Source organism: Camelus dromedarius, chromosome 14, assembly GCF_036321535.1.
Source record: "Camelus dromedarius isolate mCamDro1 chromosome 14, mCamDro1.pat, whole genome shotgun sequence".
NCBI lineage: Eukaryota > Metazoa > Chordata > Mammalia > Artiodactyla > Camelidae > Camelus > Camelus dromedarius.
Genome location: NC_087449.1, coordinates 48,627,180 through 48,651,845, shown reverse-complemented (window position 1 = coordinate 48,651,845; position 24,666 = coordinate 48,627,180). Strand labels below are relative to the sequence as shown.

The 24,666-nt window shown below is 52.2% G+C and overlaps 5 protein-coding genes across 10 annotated transcripts; 4 read left to right on the top strand and 1 right to left on the bottom strand.

Moving 5' to 3' along the window:
* Window positions 1-639: 639 nt before the first annotated feature.
* On the top strand, window positions 640-4,322 carry CCDC28B (coiled-coil domain containing 28B). 3 transcript variants are annotated; one of them, XM_031464622.2, is made up of 5 exons: window positions 640-1,727; window positions 2,856-3,022; window positions 3,136-3,326; window positions 3,544-3,566; window positions 4,156-4,322. In XM_031464622.2, exons 1-5 carry the CDS (start codon window positions 1,495-1,497, stop codon window positions 4,208-4,210), a joined length of 669 nt encoding a protein of 222 aa, XP_031320482.2. In that variant the 5' UTR covers window positions 640-1,494; the 3' UTR covers window positions 4,211-4,322. The 3 variants fall into 3 exon arrangements, 2 of the variants coding, with proteins under 2 accessions (XP_031320482.2, XP_064349890.1); XR_010383895.1 differs by having other exon boundaries at window positions 3,136-3,566; XM_064493820.1 differs by having other exon boundaries at window positions 3,136-4,322.
* A 276-nt stretch (window positions 4,323-4,598) lies between these two features.
* IQCC (IQ motif containing C) lies at window positions 4,599-7,274 on the top strand. Its single transcript, XM_010976079.3, is given in 6 exon segments — window positions 4,599-4,772; window positions 5,054-5,197; window positions 5,434-5,695; window positions 5,929-6,047; window positions 6,168-6,549; window positions 6,552-7,274. Coding segments are annotated over 6 exon segments (1,485 nt in total). The 5' UTR covers window positions 4,599-4,628; the 3' UTR covers window positions 6,986-7,274.
* TMEM234 (transmembrane protein 234) lies at window positions 4,978-17,701 on the bottom strand. Of its 4 annotated transcripts, none has more exons than XR_004140693.2 (6): window positions 17,432-17,701; window positions 17,127-17,273; window positions 16,292-16,358; window positions 13,651-13,743; window positions 13,244-13,394; window positions 4,978-5,114 (listed from the first exon to the last, which is right to left on the bottom strand). XR_004140693.2 is itself a non-coding variant. In XM_031464625.2 (5 exons), exons 1-5 carry the CDS (start codon window positions 17,684-17,686, stop codon window positions 13,300-13,302), a joined length of 657 nt encoding a protein of 218 aa, XP_031320485.1. In that variant the 5' UTR covers window positions 17,687-17,701; the 3' UTR covers window positions 12,649-13,299. The 4 variants fall into 4 exon arrangements, 2 of the variants coding, with proteins under 2 accessions (XP_031320485.1, XP_010974383.1); XR_004140692.2 differs by lacking the exon at window positions 4,978-5,114 and adding an exon at window positions 5,517-5,649; XM_031464625.2 differs by lacking the exon at window positions 4,978-5,114 and having other exon boundaries at window positions 12,649-13,394.
* DCDC2B (doublecortin domain containing 2B) lies at window positions 7,774-12,630 on the top strand. The gene is made up of 9 exons (XM_010976080.3): window positions 7,774-8,039; window positions 9,153-9,204; window positions 9,642-9,718; window positions 9,931-10,062; window positions 10,362-10,508; window positions 10,613-10,652; window positions 11,312-11,447; window positions 11,867-11,970; window positions 12,237-12,630. Exons 1-9 carry the CDS (start codon window positions 7,774-7,776, stop codon window positions 12,330-12,332), a joined length of 1,050 nt encoding a protein of 349 aa, XP_010974382.2. The 3' UTR covers window positions 12,333-12,630.
* On the top strand, window positions 17,611-24,659 carry EIF3I (eukaryotic translation initiation factor 3 subunit I). Its single transcript, XM_010976078.3, has 11 exons — window positions 17,611-17,722; window positions 17,815-17,907; window positions 19,192-19,279; window positions 19,589-19,654; window positions 20,618-20,767; window positions 20,855-20,982; window positions 23,053-23,163; window positions 23,280-23,369; window positions 23,689-23,762; window positions 24,267-24,359; window positions 24,489-24,659. Exons 1-11 carry the CDS (start codon window positions 17,720-17,722, stop codon window positions 24,568-24,570), a joined length of 978 nt encoding a protein of 325 aa, XP_010974380.1. The 5' UTR covers window positions 17,611-17,719; the 3' UTR covers window positions 24,571-24,659.
* The last annotated feature ends 7 nt before the right edge of the window (window positions 24,660-24,666 follow it).

Below are 24,666 nucleotides of genomic sequence, written 5' to 3'. Positions count from 1 at the left end.
GCTGCCACCATTTTGTAAGGTAGCTTCTCTCCAAAACTAATAGGAAAATAAAAAGTTTTAGATAGCCATCACACAACCAACGTGGTCACCTTACTTCAGGTGGGGCAGTAAAGTCGAGTGAGAGGGACAGCTTAATAAACGTGGGGATACTCCTCCCATCTTACTCCATCCCGCTGTTAAAAAAAAAAAAAGGGTCACTTTCTCTTTAAATGCAAATTATCTCCGCAAGCTCAGCTTCCACCCATTCGGCTCCCTAGTTGGAGAGTGCTGAGGGCGAAGGGAACCTGCACAGAAGCATCACTCCTGATCCCAAACCTCCAGGTCAGTTTCCCCCTTCGGCAGTGGGGGCGGGGGGCGGAATAACGAGGGTCTGAAGTTCCATTTTGGATCCTGGCTCCTGAACTGAGCTATCTATTTGGCTTTGGAGACTGATCGTGGGAAACAGATCCCAGATCGCCCCCAGCCATTCCTGGCCTGATCCAATTTTTCTATCGAGTTCCTAATTGGACCAAGCTGCTACTGGGAGAGGGATTTGAAGCGCTCTTACCTACTTTCCACCACACCCCCTCACTGCCAGCCAGCCTCGTGCCAATTTAAATGCTTATGCCTCCAGCGCCACCTCCATCCCAGAGTGCAGAGTCGGGCTTGGTGGTGGCTGCAGGGAGTGAGCAGCTTGGGGAAACCCCGTAAAGGGCGCTCAGAATTAGATGCGGTGGGCGGAGACCTGAGGCTGAGGGGGCGGGGCCGGGCGGCCGGCCGAGCGGTGCCAGCCTCGGGCTCAGCCTTTATTGCAGGCCCAGGCCGCCCGCTGCCCGACCACCCAGCCCACTCTGGCTGCAGCAGAAGCCTAGCAGGAACTTCCTGACTGGAGAGGGCCAAGCGGCTGGAAGTCTGTCCCAGAGAACTTCTAGGAGTCGCCTGGTGTTTGCCATTGGGGGTGGGATGGAAAAGGAGGGATGCCGGTGTTGAAGTGCGTGGAATCCACACTGAGCCCTGCCCGCATGCCACGGCTTCTGGCCCTGCTGCCCATCCTCTGGGGGTTACTGCTTGACACTGGGGTCTTCCCAGGTGCCCCATCCACACTTTGGTTGCCTCCCATGCCGACAGGGTTTGTCAGCGTCTGTCCAGGCAGTTAATAAATAGAACGGAGGCTAATTAAGACAACCCTAATCCTCAGCAGGGCTCCTGCCAGCTCATATCCACCCTGTCTCCCCCTACGTTTCCTCTGCCAGCTCCACCCCCTCAGCTACAGGGACAGGAAACCCCAGGAGCAGCTGCAGCAGGAAAACAATGTCTGGTCCAGCCCTTCCAGGCTAAGGCTTGAGGGCAGGGTTGGGCAGGGAACCTGGGGTGGGCCACAGAAGGTCCTTCAGATACACATCCATGACCTCAGGAGTCGGTGCTGATAACTGACCTTCGCCATCCTGGACAGATGAGGGGGCAATTAGGTCTCAGGGCTGTCCTTTGCAGCTCTCAGGAGTTTCCAGGGAAAGGATGGCTTTAGCCCTTACTATTTCAGTGGGACTGCTTCCCTCCCAGGGCCTGAGGCCTAGCCAGCACCCAATGGAGGACAAGAAGAAGAAAAGGAGTCCCAAGCCCTGCCTGAGCCAGCCAGCCCAGCCCCCCAGCACACTACGCAGGGTCCCAGTGCCCACCAGCCACAGCGGCTCCTTGGCCCTGGGACTCCCTCATCTGCCATCCCCAAAGCAGCGGGCCAAATTCAAGAGGTGGGTACATAAGGGAAGCAGGGTAAGGAGGGAGGGACCCCAAATCTGGACTGAGCCCTATGGGGAGGAAGGTAAAGGGGGCCTTAGCCTATAGTTACTAAGCAATTATCAATGCCTTCCCTGGGGCTCGCCTCACCCTGGCTGACCCCTGAGAACTCAGACCTGGTCCCTACTCTCAAGAGTGTGGGGGAAAGTCCAGATCGGTCACTGGGGTCACACAATGTGATGATACACCTTAGAGCAGGAGTAAGCCACACTTCCAGGAAGTGAGAGTCAGAGAAGGGTGTTGGCACCCTGGAGAGGGAGAATGTTCTGAGCTGAGGGGCTTGCCTGGCAGAAGTATGGAAGAAAAATATTGCCTGGAAGGCTCTGGGAACTGCAGGCGCTTTGGTGGTCCTGGAGTGTCATGAGGCAGGAAATGATGAGGGGGTACTCAGGTGTACAACTTGAATTCTCTGCTTAATTTTTTTAATGATTGAAAATTTGCCTTCTACCTTATAATATGTCTGTGTTTGTTTCCCACTAAACACGTGTTCTTTCTCCGATCAATCACTTTGTTTCCCTGTGCCTTTGCACACCAGCTGCCTGCAAGGCATGTTTGGGGCTGCCAGAGTGGGGTGTCAGAAGCTCAGGGCTGGGGCAGGAGAGGCCGGGGGGTGGCAGGCAGGCTGGGATGTTCATTCAGTGCTATCCTGAAGGCAATGGAAAATTCAAAAAAAACATAGACGAGAGGCAGAAAGATATTTTGGGGAGAGATAAGATGGCTCTCATGGCAATAAGGGATTACTGTCCCCAAATTCACTGAGGCCCAGTGAGGACAAGTGATTCACCCAGGGTCGCAGGAGGAATGAGTGAAGGGCTCAGACAGGAACTCAGGAGCCCTGTTCTAGGCATGGCTCTGATTGCATCATTGGCAGAAAAAGACTTCTTTGACCTCTTACCCTCACCCCTCCGCACCCACTCCCTTCCCTTTACCCATCCTGGTGGCCAGGACAGGGCCAGAAGAACAAACATCCACTTATGTTGATGAGTGGATAGAAGGATGAATTAGTGCATAGACAGATGGTACCGGGGGTACCTGACTGCCCTGCCCCTACCCTGTGACCATGGCCATGCCCACCCACCCAGGGCAGGAAAGGAGAAATGCCGCCCAGTGCTGGCCGGAGGTGGGGGCGGCCCTGCAGGCACCCCCCTGCAGCACTCGTTCCTGACTGAGGTGACCGATGTCTATGAGATGGAGGGGGGGCTGCTGAACTTGCTCAATGATTTCCACTCAGGCCGACTGCAGGCCTTCGGTGAGTCCTGGGGGCAGCGCTTAGAGGGCATGTGGGTGGATATGGGTGGTCTCCGAGGCTTGGCTGGGTCCAGGGTCCCAAGCTCGCTCCCAGAGCTAACAGGTGCTGTCCAGGGAAGGAATGCTCCTTTGAGCAGTTGGAGCACGTGCGGGAGATGCAGGAGAAGCTGGCCCGGCTGCACTTCAGCTTGGACGTGTGTGGGGAAGAGGAGGAGGAGGAGGAAGAGGATGGGGTCACCGAGGGGCTGCCTGAGGAGCAGAAGAAGACGATGGCTGACCGCAACTTGGACCAGCTACTTAGCAATGTGGGTCAGGGCTGGATGCTTCAGTTCCTAGGGGCACCAGGGGTGGGGGAGGTAAATGCTTCTAAGACCATTCCTGGCCCCTGGGTGAAAAGATGGGGGTGCATGGAGCCAAAAGCTCTGGGCCTCTCAACCCCTACCATAAGATGAAACCTACAGCATCTGGAGTTGGCCTGGTGCCCCTTCTGACAGAAACCTCCCTTTCTCTTTCTGTTGACAGCTGGAAGATCTTAGTAATTCTATGTATCCTTTCCAGGGAACCTGACAATGTGTATTTGTGTACGTGTGTGCACGCCTCCCAGAGAAAAAATTAGCTTCCACCGTCCCACCACCATCCGGGAATATTTACATATAACCAACATTCTCACCTCTTTCAGTCCTACTGAGTCAAAATTAGCCACAAGCTGCCCCCACTCAGGTAGAGGGCTGCAGAAAGAATTCTCCAAATATTAGGAGAAAGGTGGTTGCAGGGGATATATTTTACCTACTTATCAATATCTTTTCAAGTACCCATCCATGGCAAAACTCGTCTAATGTCTTCCTACTCTTTCAGCACTGAACAATTATTTGTACTGACTTAGATTATCTCCGTATCTAGTCCTAGTCGGAAGTTGTGCAAATGCACACACCTTCATGATCTACACCAAAAGCGTAGCGGGTAAGCCACCTAGCACAAAAGGGCAGGCAAGAACTGCAACTCCATACCATGGACCACTCGGGAGTCCCAGGCCCCCGCCCCTTTGCACAATTGGGGAAATTAGACCTGTACAGGTTGGGAAAATGGGGCTGGAAGGACCGCGGTCCAAAGCGTCACAATCCTTGACTGGCACAGACAGAAGCTGCACCTGGCCGAGAACGCCGAGCCTGAGGAGCCGTCAGCTGTGTAGGCTCATTCCCTTCAAACTGTGACTTTTTACGGACTCGACTGTGTGTTCCGCGGCCCCCCAGGTGCTATGGGGGAGGGGGGTAATGGATGGAATTAAACCAGAAAGAAAGAAAGCGACTCCGTGTCCTCCCTGCCCCCACTGCGCCCTTACTCAGCAGGGTCGCCCGGGCACCAGCTACCTGGGGGCCGCCCCTAAGCAACACACTTCCGGTTCGGCAGGTCCCTCTTGTGGGGCTGGATTCCCGCGGGCAGCTCTGGAGTGGGAGTTGCGGCCCGGCGCCAGCCTTGTCTAGCCCGCGCGGGAGCCGGATGGTCACCGTGGAGATGGCGGGGCGGGGCCTGCGCTAGCTAGCGCGCGGCGCGGGCCAGTGACGCACTGCGCAAGCGCCGGGCCAGCGGGTCGGTCAGCGGACGCCCGGATGGAGCTGGAGCGGTTGGTTCGGAAGGTGACGACGCTGCAGGTGCGGGGTGGGCAGGGTGCACACGATTACTACCCGACTGGGACCTTCGGACGAGATGAGGCCGTCACGTTTAGTTACCTACTCGCGTGCTCGCCTCTGAAGGTACCCACCCACCCCCACCAGCCTAAAAATGCTGGGACCCACGGACCCTCACACGCTCCTGTGGGATCAGGGAAATGGCCAGAAGGGCCTTAAGTCCAAGAGGTGGATTCAGTCCAGCACACTCCCTCGAACCCCCCGGGGCCCTAACGTACAGCATCACATTCTTTCCCCGGGGCAGGGTCTCCTCTTGCAGTCACTGGAATGACCTCTGCAGGAGAATTCTCCAAGATGCCCCTATGTTGCAGTGGTAAGGGTTTTCTTCCCCTCGTTCTCCACACCAGGCCTGCGTCCGGGGCTTCTTAGTCCGACGCCAGTTCCAGAGTCTTCGAGCTGAGTATGAGGCTATTGTACAAGAAATCGAGGGTGATCTGGGCACGCTTCAGTGGACTCAGGGCTGGATTCCCAAGCCCAGATTTCTCCCGAAGGTAGTACATACCCCAGGGGTAAAGGGGAGGGGAAGGAGGGCCCTCGGCAGGGACTCAAGGGAATGGTAGATCCCCCACCCTTCCTGCTGACAAGCTTTTCTCAATAGAAAAGGCAGCGGACTCATCTCCTCACACCCCAGTCCTTAATCCTCAGCAACCTGTATGCTAAATCATGGTACCCAGACACTTGGAGGGCTTAGCCTTGGAGCTCATACCTCTCTGACTGATTTTCTCAGAAGGCAAAATCCCATCAGACCTGGAAAGCCAGAGAGAGGGTACCAAGTCCAAAGGAACTATGGAGCCACTTCCCATGTAAAGAACCTGAGAAAGAGGCCATCTGGGAGGAGATGATACTGAAGAAGTCTGGAGAGAGCTCAGCAAACTCAGGCAGTCTTCCCTTCAGAGATGACAGCCCATGGCTTCAGGATGAGCAGAACAGGAAGACCAGGAAACTGAGCCAAGGAGAGACCAGAGACATGTCAAGGATGGACAACCCAGGTACCTCTCTCCCTAGGTCAGGGCAAGCCCCTGACCCTCCCTGGGCCTCAGCTTTCTTATCTGAAAAGTGAAAGACTTGTGCTAGAAAAGCTGCATCCCTTTCCTTCTTCCCTCTGCCTTGCTTGAGGCAACTCATGGGTGGGCAGGGGGAGCATGCCAGGAGCTCATGCTAGGCCAGTGCCTAGTGTCTGCCTTCTCGAGGCTTTCTCGCTCCATTCTTCCCTCCTTTGCAGAAGCTGAAGGTCCAAGACTGCCCCAGAGCCAGACTGAGCTCCAGGAGCTCCAGTACCACCGCAGCCACTTGGCCATGGAGCTGCTGTGGCTACAGCAGGCCATCAATAGCCGTAAGGAGGTAGGCACCAACTTGGAGCCCTTTCTGCACATTTAGGGCCAAGGGTGGGGGTTTGGGAAAAGCCTCCTGCCATGCCGAAGCAGGCCTGCCTGGTACAGTGTCTGTTCTCTTCCTCAATAGTACCTAGTTCTCAAACAAACACTGAGATCAACAGAGGTGAACCAGACCAGAGACGAGCCCAGCATGTGCCCAGACCACAGGGGACAGGGCTGTGAGAAAGCTGGGCCACAACCAAGCCTACCACTGGAAGACCAGTCCTACAGAGACGGGACCACTGGAGAGCCAGCCCACATGGGTGACTCCTGCTGGAGACTCAAATCACAACCCCATAAATCCCCAGAAAGACTGGCCACTACAGACAAAACCACTGCTAGGGCCAAATACAGGGACCCATGCTACAGAGGGACTGGACCACAGCTGCCCACATTGTCAGATAACCAGACTACAGGGAAGGGGCTCACCAAAGAGCCAGACTGTGGAGAACAGACCTTTGGAGGGAGCTGCCACAGCTGACAAAAGTTCTGGAGGACCAGTCCCCCAAAGGCCTCAAACCTAGGGGCTACTGTTCTGAAAAGGCCAGGACACAGCTATGTGCACTTTATGAGGGCTCAGACATCAAAGACAAGTCTCCCAGAGGGCCAGACCAAAAACAGCCTGATTGCCAAAGAGCTGGGCCACAAGAGTTGGGTCTCTCAGGGGACCAAATCATCCGGGATGGGTCTTTGGCAGAGTATGGTGGCCTGGATCTCTGGAAGGCTAAACCACCCAAGGGCCAGACCAGCAGTGATAAAAGCTCTAGAGATAGAACCTCCAATGAATCTATCCATGAAGGATGGAAAAACGAGAAGACATGGGGATCAAAGCCACCTGAGAAACTGTCTTCCACTAGAGAGGACCACTGGAGGATCATACTGTGGAAAGCAAGACCACCAGGGTAGATCCTGGGGAATCAGGGAGGACCAGGTTCCAAAGGGATGCTATGAAAAGGCAATGAGGGAGACAGGATCTCCTCCTAGCTCCTTGGTACCAGCTCTACCCCCTGCCCCTGGGCATTGAGACCTGGCTAATGAGACCAAGAGAAGCTAAAGCACAGGGCTGGTACCAGCAGAGAGAGAAGAGGGAGGACACTCATCCTTTGCCTGTGGTTCAGTTCACATTTTGGGACTTACCTGGGGTAAATAAAGTTGGGGGGCCAGACAGAGAATAAAGGTTTTTCTTAGACTCTGAGCCTGGTTGCATTCATCTTCTGCCTCTGGTCAGGACAGACCCTGGACTCTCCTGTTTGCTTCCTGCTGACATGGGGCATCTTCCCCACAGCTGGCTGGTAGCTACAGCCCAGGAGTACACTAGCCATCCTTGGGGAACTGCCCTGAAAGCTGATCTTCCTTTAAGCTCACCCCTTGGGCTGCAGAGTAACAAGGAGGCTCTTAAGAATCTCTCCTTCCCCCTAGTATTGGAACGTCTGTGTTTCAGTGTGATTTCTGCCACTGCCTCTCTCGCTGAGCCCCAGGGTCATCTTTCATATATAGTGATCAGACCTGCCCTACTGTTGTGAGGCTCCCCTAAGAGCAGAGTGGATGAGACCCTGAATGCAGACAGATCTGCCTGTGGAGGCTCTCCATGCCTTTCTGGGTGAGAGAGCAGGACTCCACCTCAGATTGGCACTCCTCCCAGCCCTGCCTTGGTTGCCTGGCAACAGCTGTGCGTCTCTAGCTGAGGATACGCTATGGCAGGTGGCAGTCCAGCAGCCAAGAAGGTAGTAGTGTACCGGAATGGGGACCCCTTCTCCCCAGGCCACCAGCTGGTGGTGACTCAACGACGCTTCCCCACCCTGGAGGCCTTCCTCTGTGAGGTAACATCGGCTGTGCAGGCCCCACTGGCTGTGCGTGCTCTCTACACGCCTTGTCATGGCCACCCTGTCACCGACCTGGCGGACCTGCGGAATGGAGGGCAGTATGTGGCTGCTGGCTTGGAACGATTCTGCAAGCTTCCGTGAGTGGGCTGGGGCTGGTCAGAGCCTAGGGAGTGGGTAACAGCAACCACACTTGTTCAGCATTTACTGTATATCTCCTGGAATACAGCAATCCTATGAAGGGGGTGGTCTTATCTCCATCCTTTGGAAGGAGAAATCAGGGTAGTGAAATAGCCTGCCTAAGAGTACACAAGTAACAGAAGTGGAGCCACAGTTCAAGTCGAAGTCTGACACTGATGTTCATGCCCATCATAGAGCCAGGACCAACCAGTGAGAACATTCTGAACCTCTTTTTCCAAAGGCTCTTCTTTTTTTTGTTTGTTTTTTTGGGGGGGGGAGGTAATTAGGTTTATTAATTTTTATTGGAGGTACTGCGGACTGAACCCAGGACCTAGTGCATGCTAAGCACAAACTCTACCACTGAGCTATACCCTCCCCTGCTTCAAAGGGTCTTGATTGGATCCTCCACCACCAAATACTCCATCCATCATTTCCTCCCTGCCGTGTTTAGGTATCCCATGCTTTCCACTAGGCTGGGATCACCCTTTACAGGGTGAGTGGAGCTGTGCTTTCCAAGATGGGAGAATAATTTGAGTATCTGAACTTCCAAATCGGATCTGGCTTCCAGGTCCTGCTCCGCTCTCAGCTGAGGTTGCTCGCTGCTGTAACGTATGGAACAAGGAGTTGAGAGCTAGAGAGGCTTAGAATCTGGGCTATGTCACTTCTGTGTTATTTAGGTGAGTCACTTAACTCAATCTCATACAAAATGAGATAATACCACCTACCTCATGAAAGAGAAAATTACTGAGATACAGTAGGATCTCAGCCTTTAATCTTGTGGCTTGAGACCCCAGTCTGGATGTTCAGCCTGATACAGGGCCTAAGGCAGGCTCAGGGGGAGGGTATAGCTTAGCAGGCACAAGGTACTGGATTCAATCCCCAGTACCTCCATTGAAAAAAAAAAAAAAAGTCTCTTAAGGCAAGTTCACACGTCAGCATGTTTCTGGACTGAGATGACAGACTATTCCAACAGGGAGACCTGGTGAGCTAGGTCCCAGCCCTGCACTCGCAGCTGCCAGGCTGTTGAGGTCCTAGGCTTCCCAAGATGACCTGCGACCTATCTATCCTTTCAGCTATCTACCCTCTGGAGGGAAGGATCCAGGTGGGAAGAGCAGCAGACCACCAGTGAGTCCTGGGAGAGGCCGGCCCTCAGCACTCTGTTCTCCACCCCCTCCGGGGACTGCCCCCAGTTTGGTCTGGGAAGGCAGGGGCTCTGGAAGCAGCAGATTGGCCTCTCTCCAAACCTACTCTGGAGCAGCTGCTAGCCTTCCTAGGGGTGGAGGATTTCAAGACACTATTCTTTGCTCCTTTTCCAGCCTTTTACTTATCTCTAGGCTGTAGTTCTCAAAGGAAAGAGGAAGCTGTAAAACATAGAGGGGGCGAGAGGGGGCAAGGAACGTGACTTAGGTGAGGTAGAAGCACCCTTTGGTGAAAGATGTCACCAGTCCCATCCCTCCTTGCCCTCTCTTCTGCCCCAGTCTGGTTCCTTTTCCTTACCCTACCCACCTTGGACTGACCTACCCTGACCAAAGGCCTCAGCTCTCTCCTGACTTGGGTTTCAGGGTCCTCCCATGACTCACCAGTTGTGTGGCGGGGCCCTTGGACGGCGGCCACCTGCAGGTTCCCCCTGCTACATCCAGTGAGTGCCCGTGTCAGAGATTTTTGTTTCAGTGAGACCAAGAAAATGGGGGTGGATTTGTTCCAGGAGCCCCTGGTCACCGGTGGGGTTATAAAAAGTCCAGCATGCTTGGTGGGTGAAAATGGACCAATGCACTGGTCCTTGGCCCATCTTCTGGCCCCTGTGCCACCCCTCATCCTCTCACACCATTACCAGGCTGCTCTTTGTCCCAGTGTGTTCAGGAATGGGGACCTGTTAAGTCCCCCATTTAGCCTGAAGCTGCCCCAGGCTGCCAGCGAGGACTGGGAAGCAGTGTTGAAGCTCCTGACCAAGAAGGTGAAATTACAGAGCGGGACTGTGTGCAAGTGAGTCTGGGGACTGGGGAGACCTGAAAGTCCCCAAAGGGAGCCTCCCTTCTGGTTTTGGCTGTTCTCAAAAATGAAAAGGCAAAAGGAAAGCATGTTTCCCGAAATGGGACTTCTTTCTGTGCCACAGAGAGAGAGGCCCCTCCAGCCCAGCTCTCGGAGCCAGGACAGAGCCTGGTGTCCGGAGGGCCAGCAGCCAAAAGGCACTTTGGAATAGTTGTACCCACCCCCTCATAATCTGCTGAATATGAAGATGCATCTTGTTCACTGGCCCTTATCTGCTCACCTCTCTCTCCCAGACTCTGCACCCTGGAGGGGCTCCCGCTGTCAGCAAGGGAGGCTCTGGTGAGTGGCCATTACTATGTGGCCGTTGGAGAGGATGAATTCAAGGCCCTCCCCTACCTGGAGCTGCTGGTGCCCAGCCCCTCACTGCCCAGGGGATGCTGGTACGTACGTGTGAGGTGGAAGGGTAGCAGGTTAGAGCAGAGGACCCCACCCTGACTCTGTGTCCTCCTCGGCCTATTATAAACCCTTTCTTTTTTCATTGCAGGCATCCCCCAGACCCAAGGTCCAGGCCCCACAAGCAGGGGGTAGGCGATGCAGCAGGCCACGGGGGTGGGAAAGAAAGGGGGTGACCAGCTGAGTCCTCCTCCAGCTCAGGCTCTGATCTTCTCTCACTGCATCCTCTCAATAATCTCGTGAAATAGAGATTATTATTCCCATTTTCCAGAGGAGAGGCTAAGTTGAGAGGAGTGAAGTAATTTGTTCAATGTAACACAGTTATTGACATGGGCCAGATCAGAACCTGGTCTGAAAGCCAGCTCATCTGGGCTCTATGAAGATCTTCAGGACTCTGAATTGCTGGACCTAATGTCTTCTTGCCAGGTTGGATGCTGGGAGAAAGAACCAGCATATCTGGCACAGCAGGGTCCAAAGATGGTTACCAGCTTCCCGTCTTATCCTAAGCCTGAGCCCTCCCAAGAGATGAGCCAGTGCACATTGAGTGGGGGTTAGAGGGATACAGCCTGGTTTCATTGGGCATCTTCAGTACCAGGCACCACCTGCTGTGCCCTGGATAAGGCAACCTGATGGGAAGAGGGAGCAGGGAGGGGGGATGCAGGTTATGAGGGTGGACAGCATCTCTTCTCCCAAGCTCCCACAGGCACCAGGGGCATTCAAGCCTGGACTGGGAGTAGACAAGGTAAGGACAGCTAGCAGCCACGGCCCAAGCCCTGTGTTCCCTCTGCAGGCCCATGGCCACAGGGCACAGGCATCCCAGTCCTCTCCAAAGGAAGCCAGCCAAATTGAGCCATCTGCTTTCTATGCCAGACCCCAGCAGGCCATTCAGCCAAGAAGCATGCTGCCTACTCTCTCCTTTCTATCAGGTGAGGGGACCCCAGAATCCAAGGCCTTCTTAGCCAACCCTCTGACAGTGACATAGGATGGGCCCTGCTATGATGGGGGAGGTCCGTGGGGAAGAACGCCCAGGTTCAGAGCCGCTCCTGACCTTAGCACAACTGTCTCCTACTCCTCCATGTGCATATCCAGTCTCTTGTCTCTTCACAGGGATTTGGCTTATGAAAAGAAGCAGGTGGAAACTCAAAGCAATGACATTGCAGGGGTGGGATTTGGAAGGCATGGGGATGGGGATCAAAAGCCTGCCTCTCAACTGAGCTGCCAACCTCTGAGGTCATGAGGGATGCGGAATGAGGCTGGGGGAGGCAAGGGGGCTGGTAGACAAGGTCAAGGAAAGCATGCTGAGGGCTCCTCAGCCTGGGCATCAGCCTGTTGCCTCCCACATCAGGAGTCAAGGGAGTGTATGGAGCTCCCCACCCAAGGAAGGAGACGGCAGGGGCCCAGGAAGTAGCAGATGATGAGGACACCTGGACCGAGGAACTCTTAGATCAGGTGTGCTGGGGCTGGAAGCCATATGTTGGGACTGGAGTTCTGAGCTGGAAACCAGCAGCCCTGGGTCCCAGAGACAGTTCTCTCTTGAGACTGTGAGTAGACCTCTTAAACTCTCAGAGTCTGACTTCCTACCTTGTTAAATGAAAGGGCAGATCCTAATTTCTAGTCTTTTCCTTTTCTGGGGTCAGGAAACTCAAGACTAAGGGCTGGGGGCTGGGCATGGGGTGCTAATGGCTTCATTCTGTATGGCCTTCTGCCTCCTCCAGAGGGCAGCCCAGATAGTGGAAGAGGCCCTGTTCCTGGAAAACCAGCCTGGGGCTGGGGCAGCTATCTCAGCCTCGGCCTCTGCTCCACCATCTTGAGAGCCTCAGCTCTGACCAGGAACTGAGGACGGCCACTCTGCAGCCACCTTTTATCCTCAGCCTCCAGAGGCCTGTTCTCCAGGACCCAGCACATCCCCTGGGCTCACAGGGTACACAGAAGCTCCCTCAGTCCCACCCTTCTGCTCCTATACCCATAGCCCAGTCTTCCCTTCCTCTCTGAGCAGAGCAGCCCCAGCCACAGAGGCCATTTCTTTATGAGGTTCTCTGGCCAGAGAAAGGAGTGGTCAACTGAGCTTGGGGGAGAGACCACAAACTTGGGAGCAGGTCTGTCACAATAAAAGAGTACTTACTAACCTCCATCTGTTTACCACAGATTTATTACAGACTACTGCTCGCCAGGCATTGCTCCACATGCTGAAGTCAGCCATGCAGGGCCCACAGGTATCTTATCTGTTTGAGGGCAGCAGGCAGCAGAGAATTTCCAACCACCCTTCGGGAGGGTCAGCCAGCTCATCTCCCCTACATCTGCCATTCTTAGGCAACCTCCCCTCAGTTCCCTCCTCAGCCAGTCAAGGCTGAGCCCTGGAGACTTCCGGTTTGCATTTCTGGCTCAAAGACAGCTGGCCCTCTCCCTGCTGGGGTTGTATAGGCCATCAACCATGCCACTGGGATAGTCCAGATTAGGCCACAGTCACACAGGCAGGGCTGGGGACCTGACATGACAGCAGGCAGACTGCTGCTGGGGAAGAAAGGTTGCTGAGGGTGAGTGTGAAGTCTCTGGTGCTAAATCCAAGCAGCTGAATAGCACTTGAAAGTTACCAAACCCTTTCACTCTTGTTCGCTTACAGTGAGCCATGAGGTAGCTATCTTCCCAGAGATGAGGAAGCTGTGGCCCAGAGGCTGGTGGGGAGGGGAGGGAAGGGTTAAGTCCACATGCTCACTGCCTCTACCTCCTGGCCTTGGGGCTTCCTGGAGACAGCAGGGCTGGAGGGTGGTGATGGCCCACTCAAAGCGTAGATGGGTGCCCCTGGGTCTTGTTCACTGAGCTTGTGATGCAGAGTGAAATTCCTGCCACGGTGAGCACCATACCTGTGAATGCTCCTGGGACAACAGGCAGAAAGTGAGGGGCTCTGAGACCAGCCATGCCAGCAGGAGCTGGTGCAGGGCTGAGGGAAAGGCTCAGAGAGGGAAGGAAACTCTGATGGCCACAAAGAAGGAGGAGAGCTGCAGAGGAAAGGGGCAGGGTGGGAGAAGAGCCTCTCCTGACCCAGCCATGGGAGATGGCTCTGGAAAACACTAACCCAGGGGTGTCAAGACCCAAGTAGTGGCTTCCCACACTTGCAGTGGCCCGACTTACGTTTTCCACCAATATCTTCTCCAAGGACCTTCCCAACAATCAGTGTAAAGACGATGGCCAGAGAGTTACTGATGGGCACAGCTAGAGTCAGATCTGAGTGATCAGAATGAAAAGAATCTCTAAGACACAAAAAATATCCTTCTAGGCACCAAACAGTTTTCATTACATCATCAAGATAGTCATTTAAAAAGGACATCTCATGTGACGATTTCAGTAAAATATATTAAAATGCCAAATTATTTTAAGTCTTAAAAAAAAAAAGGTATCTCATGATCCCATTTCCCAGATGACGTCACAGCAAAGCTCAGGATTCAAACCCAGGCCTCCTGACTCCAAATTCAGTGCTCCCTCAGGATTTCAGCACAAAGACCTGAACTACAAGGTCTGGTACCACCTTGGTTTGCTGGTAAGGATGAGGTCTTTGCACTCAAGGAAAGCTCCTGTGATCTCCAGGACATCCGAACAGACAGGCACCCAAAACCCAAAGGATGCAGCTGCATGAGCCCAATAACACCAAACACAGGCACCATTTATCAAGCACAAGTTACATGCTGGGTGCTTTGTGTAACATCTCATTAATCTTCACAAGAGCGCTGCCCAGAGAACATTCTCATCATTCTGCATAGATAAAGGAAACAAATGCTCAAAGACATCAAGTCACATAAATTGAGGCAAATTGAGGACTTGAGCCAAGGTCTGCCTGACCCCAAAGCCTGTGCCCTTATTGAATTAAATGGATATGGACAAATCAAAACAGCAGGTGAAGCATATTTTGTTTCTGTATCAACTCAGGCTCGGGCCTGATGGAGTTACAGAAGAGAAAAAATGTCAGAGGTAGGAAGCCAAGTCCAGGAGAGGCCCCACAGGGCTGGGCCTTAGGTAGAGGCCACCAGAGTCCAGGATCTGTTCTTTAGTTTTGAAGCTCCAAGGGACTGACTCCCAATAAACAAACTTTAAAAAGACTAATGGAGCTAGCAACACTGTTACCTTAAAATTTACACTAAATTTTCTGTACTTAAAACTTTTTAAGAGGATAGATCTTATGTTAAGTGTTCTTAAACATGTACAACAACGACAAAAACGAATGGATAAATCAGAAGCTGAGTTACTCGTTTGCAAGACTCATAAGTGCCAGGCAGGCTGCTCATGTTGGCTCTCCAGAACATTCTTTCCCAGCACTCCCAGGCCTCACTTGCTTCAGGGAGAGGAGAGAACTGTGCAGCAACTCATCCCCTGCCTTAGCCATCCAAGAAATTGACACATCTGCTACCTACTCAGAGCTCCTTCCTGAAGCCTGCATACCTGACATCAAATGCCATGGCTGCTAAGGCTAGTTTGCAGCAGGAGATGGGGGAGGCAAGCAGCGGGTGCAGTGGAAGAGCATGGGCGCTGGAGGGAGGCAGACCTAGGTTTCCCTATGCAACTGTGGTTAGGCCAAACACTCTGAGCCTGTCCCCGACGGACGCGTAAAACAGGAATAGCAAGATAACATCTCCTGACAGCGGGGTTGTTGTAAGATGAAATGTGATCACGTGTGTATAGTCCCTGGCTAAATATGTCCTTAGTAAATAGTGACCACTGTTGTGACTGTTAGAATTGGGGGACATTAAAGGATAGAGGCAGGGTAGATGGTAAGCTAACAGGAACTTAAAATTCCAATTTGCTCAAAACTTGGTAAATGGCTAACTGCAGTCGGCTGGCCAGAGAGTTCAGCATTCTTGGGCAGCACGGAGTGCCAGAGGCTTTCAAACTTTCTTTTAAATCAAGTTTTCTGAGAAGCCCAAAATGTAAAACAGATGAAAGTGGAGTGACTCCAGGTGATACTGAGGTGGCAGGTATGGAGGTCGGCCTATCCCTGCACCACCCCCACAGCCTCTGAGGGGTTTCCCAGAACTATGTGGGGCCCAAACTCCCCTAAGTCCCTGGGACACTGGGGTGAGACTCTAGGGGAGGTGAAACCGCAGCAGGAGAACTCACAGCAAATTTCAAGAGCATAAACTTTAGTAACACATGGCTTCAAATCCTTCTGTACTGACAAGCTATGGGACTTAAAGAGAGATGAAAGAAGTTGCCCAAAGTTTTTATAACTTCATCTCCTAAGTGGAGATATTCATGCTGACTTCATAGGGTCATGATGAGAAATGAGATGCATAAAGTCAAGACAGTATCTAATGTTGGAGAGGGCAGTCAACAACAATGGGGGAAAGGAAATTTGTATTTATTGAGGTCCTCCTGGTACAGTGTGCACCAGGTACTCTGCTAGATGCTTCTCATACACTGGATCTAGTCCTCTCAGTGCTAGAAGCTGACTGTACAAAATCAAGGTTCCAATAAGGGACTTGCTCAAGGTCAAGCAGATAGCAAGCAGTGGAAACCAGCCATTGGCACAGCAAAATGAACCTTCTTTCCTCCACTGCCGCTGCACAAGACTGCCAGGTTTCACACAAACCCTGGTGCCTGGCAGCATGATCATAGGCAGCCCACTGTGCCCCTACTGCCCAGGGAAGAGGGTGCAACGAGAGAACCAGAGATGGTGGGCTCTCCCTCACTCAAGGCAACAAGGTGTTTTAGATACCCTCCCCAAAGAGAATCTTCGGGTGGCTTCCACCACTAAGCATAGCAGTTCTAAGCAGAGACCCACCTGTTGATGCTAAGGTGAGGTAGTAGAGAAGGGAGCCACACTGGTTGAGGAAAAAGGGCATCAGGTACTAGAAACAGAATAAAACTTCAGTCAGTGTGATTACTTAACTGAGCAGTGTTGCCGTCTTTGAGCTTCGAGATTGGACGGAGGGGTAGCTATAAGGGCCTAGGGAGCACTAAGCCCTCTGAAAAGGAGCTTTCCAGAGCACAGTGTAAGTCACTGACTGAACTCCATGCCTTTGCCTTGAAGGCCCTCTCCCTTAGCCCTGCTAGATCCTGTCCTCCCCATCCTGCAAGTCCCTGAGTGTCAATGTCACTCCCTCCAAAGGGCTTCCTTTGGCCCCGGAGCTCCAGCCTCCCTCCTCTGAACTCACACAGCACTTTATCTGTACCTCTCTCAAAACCCTTAGCCCTGAGAGGCGGTTGTGTCTATGTCCTGTCTTTCTCACTAGCCTACACTGGCAGCCTTGAGGTCAGAGGTAGTTCTTCAAATCCTTCCTTATCTCCTCCTTCCCAGGACAAATTTCAGCCCCAAGCCCTCCCTCCTGAAAGGTCTGTTGGAGGGATCACATAAGCAAATATTAATAATAGCAGCCATAGATTGAGCCCTAATTACGTACTAGGCCCAATGCTAAGTGCTTTTAGTGACTCACCTCACTTAATCCTCTCAATTGCTCTATAGAATAGTTACCTATATTATTCCCATTTTACAGATGATGAAACTGAGGCTCAGGGTGGACAAGGGACTCATCCCAAATTCGGACCCAGACCTGCTTGACTTCTGAAACCAAATTCTTAGCGGCTAACCCCTAGAGCGGGGTCACTCACAGACGCACCTCAGTATTCAAGAAGAGGGTCTTCATCTCCTGCAGCAACTGCCGGGCCCAGGTCCGCTCGTGAACCTGCTGCAGGCGGGAGGAGGCCCGCTTCAGCAGCGGCTGTGTGCCACCCCACAGAGCGGCCACCAGCACCAGAGCCAGCACCTGCCCTGGATGGAGATGTGAGTGACACCCCCGCCGCCCCACCGCTCCGCCGCCCGCCAAGCCCCAGCCCTCTTCCGGCCTCCCCTCTCCAGCCAGCCGCCCCCACATCCCTCCTTCGCTCTCCGACGCCCCGGGTGCGATTGGCAGGTAGGACAGACCCCGAGAGGCCGGGGAGACAGATCCAGGAGCCCACGTTGGGGGTTGTAGTCGGGGTCGGGGTTAGGTGGCGGAGTTGGAGTAGGAAATGAACTCCGGGTAAGAGTCGTGAAGCCGGGGGAGAGGCAGAGTGGGAGCGGGACCCTCCTGCCCACCCAGGGTCGCCGCCATGGCAACGCCGCCCCTCTCCACTTCCGGGAACGAAGGGGAGGAGGCCCGTAATCCGGAAGTGGCGCCAAAGCCTCTTCCGGTCTCATTCACGTTGCCGCTTCCCTCGCGTCACCGCAGGGATGGTGAGTTCTCTTGCGTTCGGGGTGTTACGTGGGGATCCCGGCCGGGGCTGGGGCCGATTCTGGGCGCTGACACTCCCATCCTATCCCCACAGAAGCCGATCCTGCTGCAGGGCCATGAGCGGTCCATTACTCAGATTAAGTACAACCGCGAAGGAGACCTCCTCTTCACGGTGGCCAAGGACCCTGTGAGCTTCGGCGGAAGGGCGGGCTGGCGGGACCATGCGGAGAGGGTCTGGGAGGGGGCAAGTTCATTCTGCTGGGGCGAAGAGTGAACAACCCAGTTTTGCCACGAGAGAGAAACCAAAGAATTGACATTCTGAGAAATAAGAGAGACCATTCCAGGGTTAGGTGGCGAGAACGTTAAACCGGGAGAGGTGGAAAAGAGCTCAGTTGTTGGTAGGAAGAGGGGGTAGCCGAGAAGAAAAACGAGAGACCATGGTGGAAGGGGGACTGGACGAGGGTCAGCTCACTCACGGGGCGGGGAGAACAAACTATTCTACAAGGATAGGGGAGCTGACCACCTGTAGAAGGAGAAAGATGATCCTTGGGCGGCAGGGGACACAGAGGCCTTAATGAAGATGACCCTGATCTCATTTCAGTCAGCCCTTTTGGGCTCCATCCTGCCACTCAGTGCAAACAGCCCCTGACAGTAATGCCTTTTGAGACACCTGCATATGGAGGAAGTTAACTCTAGTGGCGAAAAGTGGGAGCTCTGAAACCAAACAGACCTGATTTGAATCCTGAGTCCCTCATTCACTAGCAGTGTAACTTTAAGCATGTCGTTTAACCTTTATAAACTTTTTAAGTGTCCCTTTTTACAAAACATGGGTAAAAATACTACCTCCCTCATGGGATTGTCTTTAAGATTTAATGAGATTATTCAAGGAGGGAGCTTCGCACAGTACCTGCTGTGTGTGCGTTCCTAATTAATGTTAGTCACTTATATTTTAAATGTTTTAGATATCATTTTATTGGAGCCTCACAGCTACCCTTTGAAGAAGGCATTATTGTCATGGCCATTTTACAGATGGGAAAACTGAAGTTCCAAGGGGAGAAGCACTAATTTTGAGATAATACAGTGAGATAGTAGCAGAGCAGGGACTGGAACCCAGGCTTCCCTACTGCCAACTGCTCCCATTTGGACAGAACACCAAAGCTACTCTTTTTCTAGGCTGGCACTCAACTTGGCTTTTTGTTCTTTTGAGGGCTTAGGAGTCTGGGGAGGAGCTGAGATAGTGGCAAATGGAGACTTTGTGCAAGCCTCCTGGCTCCCTGCTGCTTACCTGCAGGAAGGAAGAGAATCCAGGAGTTGGTCTTTTTACCAGCGATCTGCTGTTTCTCAAGAGATGAGCAGGAGAGGGCAGAATCTGGCCTGGTTAGAGGCTGCCAGGGTTCCTGGGGCAAAATAGGAGACCATTGCTCTTCCAGGGATGTGTATCATTCTGTCACGTTGTCGTTGACTCCTTCAGATTGTCAATGTATGGTACTCTGTGAATGGTGAGAGGCTGGGCACCTACATGGGCCATACCGGAGCTGTGTGGTGTGTGGATGCCGACTGTATCCTTGTCTCTGCCCTGAGTCTTTGCTCCCAGGGTCTGCCAGCAATGGAGAGGCTGCTGACTTGGAGTTGGGAGTTTGGGATACTCCCATGGGTCTAGAATATGATACCAGCCTCCTACTCCTTGGTCTGTTCACTGGTTGGGGGAACATTTAGAACATGAATGTTCCAGATGAGGAGGTTAGAATGTTCTGCGGTAAGAGAGGAAGAAAGGCTCTCTGGGGCTGAAAAGGGAGGTGATTCAGTTGGCCTTCCAAGAGGACAAGGGCTCAGGTGAACTCAGTCATGTTTCTTAACACCCTCTTCAGGGGACACCAAGCATGTCCTCACTGGCTCAGCTGACAACAGCTGTCGTCTTTGGGACTGTGAAACAGGTAAGCCTGGACCCTTCACTTTTTTAACAAACAGTGAGGACCTACGGTACACTTGTTTAGGTGAACAGGTTCTGGGGAAATAGAGATAAATCCCGAGATGGTTCCTAGTCTAGGGAGGAAGAGACAGACAAGAAAATAAGGAAGACAGACGGGAAAAGAGGCACTCCAGTGAGATCTAAGCCATGTTAGAGGAAGCAAAGAGTACCGTGGATGGCCAGATGGGGCACAACTGACTGCCTGGAACGGGGATGGGAGCAGCCTGGGAAGGTTTCCCAAGGTAAATGTCATATGAGCTGAGGTTTAAAGGATGAGAAGGAGGTCATCACTTTGGCACCTGCAGGGATGAAAGCATGGCAAGTGTCATATCCAAGTCATCTGATCTGGCAGGAGCTCCTGCCTCTTGGGGGTTGAAATAGACAGCAGTGGAGATGACAAGGCAGGCTGGAGCCAGCACAGGCCTTGAATGCCAACTCCGGAGCATGGCTTTGTTCTATAGGACTTGGCATGCTGTGGAGGTCCCTGAGCAGGGAAGAGCGTGTTTAGCTTTAGCCAGCTCCGCAGCAGTGGGAGAGCATTGGAAGAACAGACAGAAGACAGGGGAGCCTCTTAAGCCACTCCATTTAGTAAATATTTACTGGACACACAGTTCTCTCCTAGGTCTGTGCTGGGCACAGAGGACACACAGAGAAGTTAGAGCAGGTCTTCACTGTGAAGGAGCACATTCTGAGGCAGAGACAAATGTAATGCAATCCTCTATAAGTGCCACCATGGCAGTCTGAGGAGGGACTGTGGGGAAGAAGTTAAAAGGCTTGAGCCAAAGCTCAGCAGGGAGGAGGAGGAGGGTGAGGGGCTGGAGTCGCTAGCACAGGAGGAAGAGTGAGATGTGACAATAGGCACGTGTAGAGGGTGTCCATCCTGAGATGGCAGTGGGCAAGGGGTAGCCCAGACTCTGCCTGTCCCCAGGGAAGCAGCTGGCCCTACTCAAGACTAATTCAGCTGTCCGGACCTGTGGCTTTGACTTTGGGGGCAATATCATCATGTTCTCCACGGACAAGCAGATGGGCTACCAGTGCTTCGTGAGCTTCTTTGACCTGCGGGATCCGAGCCAGATCGGTGAGCCGGCACTGGGGCTCAGGACTAGGGTTGAGGTGAAGGGCGCGGCTCCAGAGCCCAGGGCCTGATATCTGCTGCCCCACACAGACAGCAATGAGCCCTATATGAAGATCCCTTGCAACGACTCCAAGATCACCAGCGCCGTTTGGGGGCCCCTCGGAGAGTGCATCATTGCAGGCCACGAGGGCGGAGAGCTCAACCAGTATAGTGCCAAGGTAATGGGGTCGGTGGGGCTAAGCCCATCAGAAGGATTCCCTGCAAGAGGCAGGATAAGCCCTGTGGTTAAGAGCAAGGGTTGGATTCATGTTCAGATTTCACCACATTCTAATTATGTGATCTTGGGCAAATGCATAACTTCACGGAGCCTGTTTATCTGTAAGATGTTTCAAGGACCAAATGACATTAGGTATTTGAAAACCTTGTCACAGAGTACTCAGGCTGTGTTACTGATGATCATAGTTAAGCATTTTCCTGCACCTGGGGAGACAGACTCACAGACAGCTAGCACATGAGTCAGATTGTGAGTTGTGCCACCATAGAGGTCTCAACCAAGTACAGAAAGTGCCCTCTGTCACAGAGACGGTGGCAGGTACATTAAGCCCTGAAGAATAAATGGAGCTTTGGACGTTCCACAGACAAAAGGAGCAGCATGTGCAAAGACACAGAGTTAAGGGAGTGGGCGGATTCTTCAGGAGAGTCTGGTATCATTGGAATGCGGTGTTGAGGAAGGTAGGCAAGGAGTAGGCTGTTTGAGTGTCAGGAGATAAAGGCTTGTGATTTTCCCTTAGGTAGTGGGGAATCTTCAAATGGTTATGGATGATTAGAGTTGCTCTTTAGAAACGTTCTGCAGGCTGCAGTTTGGAGAATGGACATAAACTAGGCAATAGCCACAGAGACGTGGAGTACCAGATAGTCAAGAGGCATTCAGGGCTGACTGATGAAATGGAGGATTAGGGAAAGGGAAAAGTCCCGGCTGCCTCAGATTTCAGTTGTGGGTGCCTGGGTTTCTGGGGAGTGCTGTGCTGGAATGTGATACCATAAAGGTTAATCAGTCACTCAGCCAGCTCTGACTGTGGTCCACTAAGGTAACGGGCCTACTTGGAGGAAGGGAATGGGAACCAAGGTCAGAGATCTAAATTAATGCTTCATGTAGCTCAAGTGGTAGAACACATACTTAGCATGCATGAGGTCCTGGGTTCAATCCCCAGTCCTCCATTTAAAAAAAAAAAAAAAACTAATAATATAGTAAATTAAATAGACCTAATGATCTCCCCCCCCAAACAAACAAACAAACAAAATAACACTGGATGCTAGCAAACAGTGGAGCTGATGTGGGCTGCAGGTAGGCCTGACTGCAAAACTGGTACTTGTTCTGCAAGATGTAGGAGCCAGATACGTCCCTACTGTGTGTCCAAATTAATGGAGGACATAAGCATAATTCTTCCCTCATAATAGGTAAAATAATTCAGGAAAGAAAGTGACAGTTTTCTGAGGGTCTCTGTGTGAGGCCTAATGCTTAAGGCGTTTGAGTCATCTAACAAATGTGTACAGAGCATAGCCCAGGTGCCCAGGTGTCACACACAGTCAATAAGACCCAGTCCCAGTATCCTTACAGTGACCCTGGGGGCCTTTAATAATCTTGTTTTCTAGATAGAGAAATTGAGGCACACAGAAGCACTTTTAAAGGCAGACTCTAAAGCTCTTTGAATTACACAGTCTAGCAGGTTGTTTAGTGGGAAGGGAAATCAGGAGATGAAGTGGCCCTTTGAGAAGACCTAAAAAAAGATGAATGTGCCCGGTTCCCATGAACTGTGACCAAGATCCTACAAGAGAAGGGGATACGTGCTGTCTCTTTACCTCTTACTGGTCTCCAACAAGTCACATCACCTCTGGATCTTAGTTTCTACCTTTGAAAATTTCTGTTAAAATACCCACTTCATAGGATTGTTGTGAGGATTAAAGGAAATAGGTGGTAAGTGCTCAGCACAACACTTGGCAAATAGAGCCATTCAATAAGTATTTGTTGGAAGAGGATTAAATGGAAATTGCTGTGCTGTTACAGAATGATTAATTAATAGTTCTGTAGATTTGTCACCATAAGCATGTGTTTTTTCGAGGGACAGGCTTGGTCTTGGGAGTGGGAGTAAATGCTGACTCAGGGATACTGAGGCAAGCCCAACCCAGACCTCCCCTCCCATTTGTTAATGGGACAAGAAACAGCATAGACCCTTTGCTGAACAGTGGGGGTCGAGCTGGTCAGAGCATTGTTCTTCTTCCTTCCACAGTCTGGAGAGGTATTGGTGAATGTTAAGGAGCACTCCCGGCAGATCAATGACATCCAGTTATCCAGGGACATGACCATGTTTGTCACTGCATCCAAGGACAACACAGCCAAGGTGAGCCTGGGCAAGGAGTCTGGTGGGGCTTCTCCCACCCTCCTGCATGACTCTCAACTTGCCCGACTTCCCAAGAAGTCTCCTTTTACAGATTCCTCGTCATCTTCTCTCTCTAGCTCTTTGACTCCACAACCCTTGAACACCAGAAGACTTTCCGGACAGAACGTCCCGTCAACTCAGCTGCCCTCTCTCCCAACTATGATCATGTAAGAGAACCCCACTCAAGCTTCCTATCAAAGCCTCAGAATGCTTCTAAGATCTAGCTGTCTGTCTAGCAATTAAGAAAGGAACTCTGGGGGGATATAGTGTCAGGCAGAGAGGAAATGCCCAGAGCAAAAACAAGGCTGAATGACTGGGAAGCCCCAGGGGACAGGGCAGGAGGTGGCTGAAGGATCTGTTTGTTCCTTACCCTTGGTGTCTTCCCCGTCTGATGTGGGAGATTTTAAAGGCTTATAGGGTGGTGGGAAAACAGAAAATGGACTTGCCTGTGCTTTGGGCCTGTCTAGAGTTTCTTCTGCCCTTCAGGTGGTGCTGGGCGGTGGTCAGGAAGCCATGGATGTAACCACTACCTCCACTAGGATTGGCAAGTTCGAGGCCAGGTAAAGGGGGAAGGAGCTCTTCCAGACCGAGATATCATGAAATGTCTTTCATGATGGACAAAAACCGTACAAGGAGACCTCCCTTAATTCATTGGCTGCTAGGAAGTACAGCCAATTTGTGGCCCTCCTGTGACGAGTGAATAAAATAGTTAAGAACATGAACTCTCTTGCTCTGAAGCCCTACACAGCATTGTAGTTCTCTCTGCCATTATCCTTGACTATAAAATGGGGACAATGATAATATACTTACCTCATAAAACTGCAGATTAAATAAGTTAATAGTTGTTAAGCTCTTAGAGCACTGTCCAGCACATAGTAGGGAAGACTTTTGGGTCCAGTCTTCCCCCAACTTTGTCTTGTTTCATTCATTTTCATTTCCCCTTGTCCCACTTTCCCCACTTTGTGGTTTGCATTTGAGAAGATACCTCTGACCACTTTGGAAGGAGGTGGAGAATGAATTAACTGTGCCATCCCACCCCACCCTACCACCCACCTCTCCTCCAGGTTCTTCCACTTGGCCTTTGAAGAAGAGTTTGGAAGAGTCAAGGGCCACTTCGGACCTATCAACAGCGTTGCCTTCCATCCTGACGGCAAGAGGTAGGGCCCGGTGAAGGAGGCTGAGCTCAGCCCTGGTCTGCCCGCTCTGCCCCTTTCCCATGCCCTGCCCCCCCAGGCTTATCTCCCCCAGGGCAGGCATCTGACTGGGCCCTGGCTGTCTCTTTCCAGCTACAGCAGCGGCGGAGAAGATGGTTATGTCCGCATCCACTACTTTGACCCACAGTACTTTGAGTTTGAGTTTGAGGCTTAAGAAGCTGGATCTCCATCTGGGCCAGGGTCACAGAAGGTTTCAGACTCCAAGAAATAAATTAGTTTGGAAATAAATGATTTCTGATCAGATATTTTT

Excerpts from the sequence above, each read along its gene's own strand:
- CCDC28B (XM_064493820.1), top strand. The coding sequence starts at position 1,495 with ATGGCTTTAGCCCTTACTATTTCAGTGGGACTGCTTCCCTCCCAGGGC. Across the intron at positions 1,728-2,855 it reads CAGCGGGCCAAATTCAAGAG|GGCAGGAAAGGAGAAATGCC; the intron begins GTGGGTACATAA and ends CCACCCACCCAG. Across the intron at positions 3,023-3,135 it reads AGGCCGACTGCAGGCCTTCG|GGAAGGAATGCTCCTTTGAG; the intron begins GTGAGTCCTGGG and ends GGTGCTGTCCAG.
- DCDC2B (XM_010976080.3), top strand. The coding sequence starts at position 7,774 with ATGGCAGGTGGCAGTCCAGCAGCCAAGAAGGTAGTAGTGTACCGGAAT. Across the intron at positions 10,509-10,612 it reads TCACTGCCCAGGGGATGCTG|GCATCCCCCAGACCCAAGGT; the intron begins GTACGTACGTGT and ends TTTTCATTGCAG. Across the intron at positions 10,653-11,311 it reads CCAGGCCCCACAAGCAGGGG|GCCCATGGCCACAGGGCACA; the intron begins GTAGGCGATGCA and ends TTCCCTCTGCAG.
- TMEM234 (XM_031464625.2), bottom strand. The coding sequence starts at position 17,686 with ATGAGACCGGAAGAGGCTTTGGCGCCACTTCCGGATTACGGGCCTCCT. Across the intron at positions 16,359-17,126 it reads CCCTCTTCTTGAATACTGAG|TACCTGATGCCCTTTTTCCT; the intron begins GTGCGTCTGTGA and ends TTCTGTTTCTAG. Across the intron at positions 13,395-13,650 it reads AGAAGATATTGGTGGAAAAC|GAGCATTCACAGGTATGGTG; the intron begins GTAAGTCGGGCC and ends CTGTTGTCCCAG.
- EIF3I (XM_010976078.3), top strand. Across the intron at positions 19,280-19,588 it reads GTGGTGTGTGGATGCCGACT|GGGACACCAAGCATGTCCTC; the intron begins GTATCCTTGTCT and ends CACCCTCTTCAG. Across the intron at positions 23,370-23,688 it reads TCTCTCCCAACTATGATCAT|GTGGTGCTGGGCGGTGGTCA; the intron begins GTAAGAGAACCC and ends TCTGCCCTTCAG.